Source organism: Lepisosteus platostomus, chromosome 1 (assembly GCF_059453375.1).
Source record: "Lepisosteus platostomus isolate fLepPlt1 chromosome 1, fLepPlt1.hap1, whole genome shotgun sequence".
In the NCBI taxonomy this organism is placed as follows: domain Eukaryota; kingdom Metazoa; phylum Chordata; class Actinopteri; order Semionotiformes; family Lepisosteidae; genus Lepisosteus; species Lepisosteus platostomus.
Window position 1 is genome coordinate 10,701,728 of NC_142611.1, and position 3,756 is coordinate 10,705,483.

General features: G+C 49.8%; 1 protein-coding gene across 6 annotated transcripts in view; it reads right to left on the reverse strand.

Annotated features, from left to right (window-relative positions):
* pds5a (PDS5 cohesin associated factor A) overlaps nt 1–2,419 on the reverse strand; it is a 35,849-nt gene extending 33,430 nt beyond the window's left edge. For 4 of the 6 annotated variants that reach the window (XM_088623106.1, XM_088622797.1, XM_088623025.1 and 1 more), the window contains exons 1-2: nt 2,267–2,419; nt 1,273–1,419 (exon numbers count right to left, since the gene is read on the reverse strand). In XM_088623106.1, the coding sequence (XP_088479232.1) occupies nt 1,273–1,383 (111 nt within the window). In that variant the 5' untranslated portion in view covers nt 1,384–1,419; nt 2,267–2,419. Of the gene's footprint in view, nt 1–1,272; nt 1,420–1,937; nt 1,961–2,037; nt 2,165–2,266 lie in introns of those variants that run through there. The other 2 variants (XM_088622880.1, XM_088622957.1) reach the window with 2 other exon arrangements.
* Nucleotides 2,420–3,756: the final 1,337 nt, after the last annotated feature.

A 3,756-nucleotide genomic window follows, 5' to 3' on the forward strand; every position in this document is an offset into this window, starting at 1 on the left:
TAACCGAGATTTACTGCAGGTTCCTTCCTGTTCTCCGTGGGAGCCCCCTTGGGTGCCATGACAGCCACCTGCAGCCCTAGACTCCGGGTAACCTGGCCGAGAGAGGACCAGGCAACGTTCCTCCAAACTGGCTCAGCCCAAGTGGTTTTGTGAGCAAACCCCAGTAAAGGTGCTTCATGCGACTGCCGTTTTGAGTCACTATTAAACCGTGCAGAGACACGATCGCGTCCACCCAGACACCTTCACTGGCCAGGAAGAGAATTTACCACACAGCACATTCAACACACAGTGCCGAGTGGTTTAGCTCGTCAGCTCGTTGTCTGACCGGTAGGTGTTACAGCCCAGTCCATCATCGGAGTATAGCTCCCCTCTCTTTCGGACATTTTTCACAACTCGCTGTTTCAGGAAGGATGGAAATATCGCTAAGGATACCAGTCATCCTGGTTCCTCCTTTGTCTCCCCCCTTCCCTCAGGTCAGCGTTACAGGAGCATAAAGGCACAAGCTTGCAGATTCCGAGACAGTTTCTTCCCACAAGCCGTCAGATTACTGAACTCTACCGCCACCCTGGGCTCACACTGCTGGTTTTTTAAGTTGGATGTTATTTAACTTGCTGCTGCTGCTGTTCTGTGTTTATGTTTTTTTGGCGTTTCCTTAACGTCTTTATACTGGAGCATACAGTACATGCAAATAAGCACTTCATCGCACTTGTGCACATGACAGTTAACCGAACCGAACCACCCATTCAACGACAGTAATTCCTCGGCAGCAGCCTCTGTCGCATGTTAAAGCTTTCCAATTGGGGAAAAAAAGCATTACAACGTAATTAATCTCCTCATGCGGGAAAGTGGAAAAAGACTAAACGTTGATTAAACTGTTCGGGTTCTAGTGATTTGACATTTATACATATAGTATACAGGCTTCTTTATTTCTACACACAAGCCCAGTACCGGTGGGAGGATAATACTGCTGATATTTCATAGAAACTCCTAGATTCACTAGTACCTTTGACCTCCCTGAGCAGACAGCTTGTCTACTCTTTTGCAAACGATTCCTTCTCTTACTATTAAACGTGTACATCTGCAGAGTGCGTTGCCTGCAAAAATAAGTACTTTCACGTTACAAATGGACATGTATATGAAGAAATCCTCTCCACACGTGTACGTAATGCTGCATTATGTAATTATGTAGTCTTTGCGATGTAGTCCAGAGCGAGCAGGCTGAACCAGTCTTTTTATTTTCTTCAAGACGCCGGTGAAAGGCCCAGTGCTTACCTTTAACCGCTTGACGACCTCATCGTTGGTGATCTTGTCGGTGATCTCTTTCACCCCGGGCGGGTAGGTGATCTTGCCGTCTGCGGGTCTGGGCTGCTGCGGGAACTCCATGCTGTCGGCGTCTCTTGCACAGCGCGCTACTGGCCTCTATCGGTCACAAAACAAAAGTTCACCAGCACGAATGTACCGCACTTTTCACCCCATTTTCAGCCTCACCCCCCCCTCCTCCACAAAACGAAACAACACACGGTTGATCAAGCCAACGAAGGCCCCTTGGATTCTCCACAAGCCCCGGATCCGCGGATCACCCCCTCCCTGAGAAAGGAAAAACATCCTTAAAAGCCCCCAGACGGGAAGCAGCTCCGGCTCCCTCTTTCATTCCCTCTCGGCGACCAATCAGGGTAGAAAAGTAAACATTTCACAATGAAACGTGATCGAAAATGCACTCTCCCGCACCCGACCCCCAACAACAGGCGCCCGATTGAGATTTTCGGCGCCGGTCGCCCAAATCGCTCCGGCAGGCAGCGAGGGGAGCTCCCCAGCCAGCCCCGTCCTGGTAAATACTGGGCCTAGGCGTTAGGCCGCAAAACTATTCAAATTACACACGTTAGCGAAGAATAAAAAACCGGCAAAAATAAGAACGCGGCGCTGTTTGGCCCCCTTACGCCAGCCCTGGAGGGGGGAGCGCCGGGTGTATCGCCGCCTTATTTCCGTGGCACGGCCGCCAACTTCTAATTTTTGTGCGGGAAAACACCACTCATTTACTTATTGTTTGTTTCTTCAACTTCGGCTCCGCAGTCTCTGCCTCTGCCCACACAGGGGCACCGTCGCCCTCCCTCCCCGCACGCGCCTGCTCGGGGGACATCGCCGGGGAAGAAAAATCGAGACATTTTTTTTTTGGGGGGGGGGGGGGCGCTGCTTTTCCCCCCTTCTCCCCTCTCCCCTAAAGCGAGACCCCCGCACGCCGGTGTTATGGTGTTGTTGTTTGTTTTACCTCATGGATGTGCCGTGGCTAGCGCATGAGCCGGGTCTGAGGTGGTTTTCCAGTCCCAACAACAAAAGCTCCGGCAGGCAGGTCCCGTTCGCTCTCGAGTCCCCCCTCCCCGGGTGAGAACGGAGGCGCAGCGCCACCCAGCGGCGGAGCGAGGCGGGGCGGGGGGCCGAGAGAGGCGGGAGTCTCTCCGCCGAGTGACGTCAACGCAAACTTCCCCCTTTCTTTCCGGGGCCCGCTACCGTACTGCCGCGCATACGAGCGCACGACTCTTTCCGCTACGCCCGCCGCGCAGTGCAGTGCAGGACCCCGAAAACTGCAGGCGGCACGACTTTCGGCGTGCGTTGTCTGCGCTCCAAAACCCTCCCCGAGTGCGCTATTTAAGTTGGGACGCAGGTTTTGAGCATTTCTGCACCTACGGACGGTCTCATGTTGTGACAAAAATGCCGGCTGGCGTAGTACACCCTTAAAATAACTAAGGCTTCCCCACCCCCACCGTGGTTTTTATTGCATCTCGGACCTTAATGATTTAACTGGACCAATTTCAAGTTGTTCTTGAAGTCTTCGAGCGGTTTCATATTGACAAAGGAAATTTTTAGACCCACCAGTCAATTTTGTTTTTATTGAAACTCGCAGGAGCCCGGGAGCACTCGAGAATCGGTGTTATCCGAGACAACGTCCATAATACATTTCTGAACACGCAATAACACAAATTTTACAATCGGTACACACACTATGCCCCAAGTGTTGATTGTACACCTACGGAACGATTATTGGTACTGCTCAATCACCCATCACGTTTTAATGCGAAGAGGCTGATTATAAATTCTTCTTCTGATAACATTCGGACTAGTCTGAAATGTAGGCGGGTGTTATTTTTGGGAGGAAACTTTTGTGGAAAAACTTTATGAATTCGCTTCTTTGTCCGTTTACACGGTACACCGAACCGCCCATCCCAAGTGTTAAAAACAAACCTTTTAAGTCCCACCTCAGGAAAAAAGTGACAGCGCCGACTAATGGACACGGCAGTGTATAACTTCACTGCTATAGGGATATGTAGGCACATCATTCAAATCTGAGTTGATCATTACAGTTTTAAACCAAATAGGACTAATTTTGATGGTTTGATTCTAACACTATGGTGTCTTTGTCTTTCACATACCAAATACACAAAATATACTGTTTCTGTACGTCGTTACACAATCAGATCCGAAAGCGGAAAGGCCTAAACGAGTTTAATGTGCTGACTAGCAGGGAATAAAATCAGGAATTCAGCTGTGAAAGCGTGCAGATGTATTCGGGTTCCCCTGCAAAACGATAACCAGGGCTGTCTTTTACCGAAACACTGTTCAGACCTGATAAATAAAATCGACCGGGTGACTAACAGCGACGAGCTTCCTCGTGGGATGGAGTGTCCTAATTTTGCAAAAGCTTTGCAATGTCCTTATGAACATGAAATGATAACCTGAACTAGAGAAGCGTCGATATTTCTA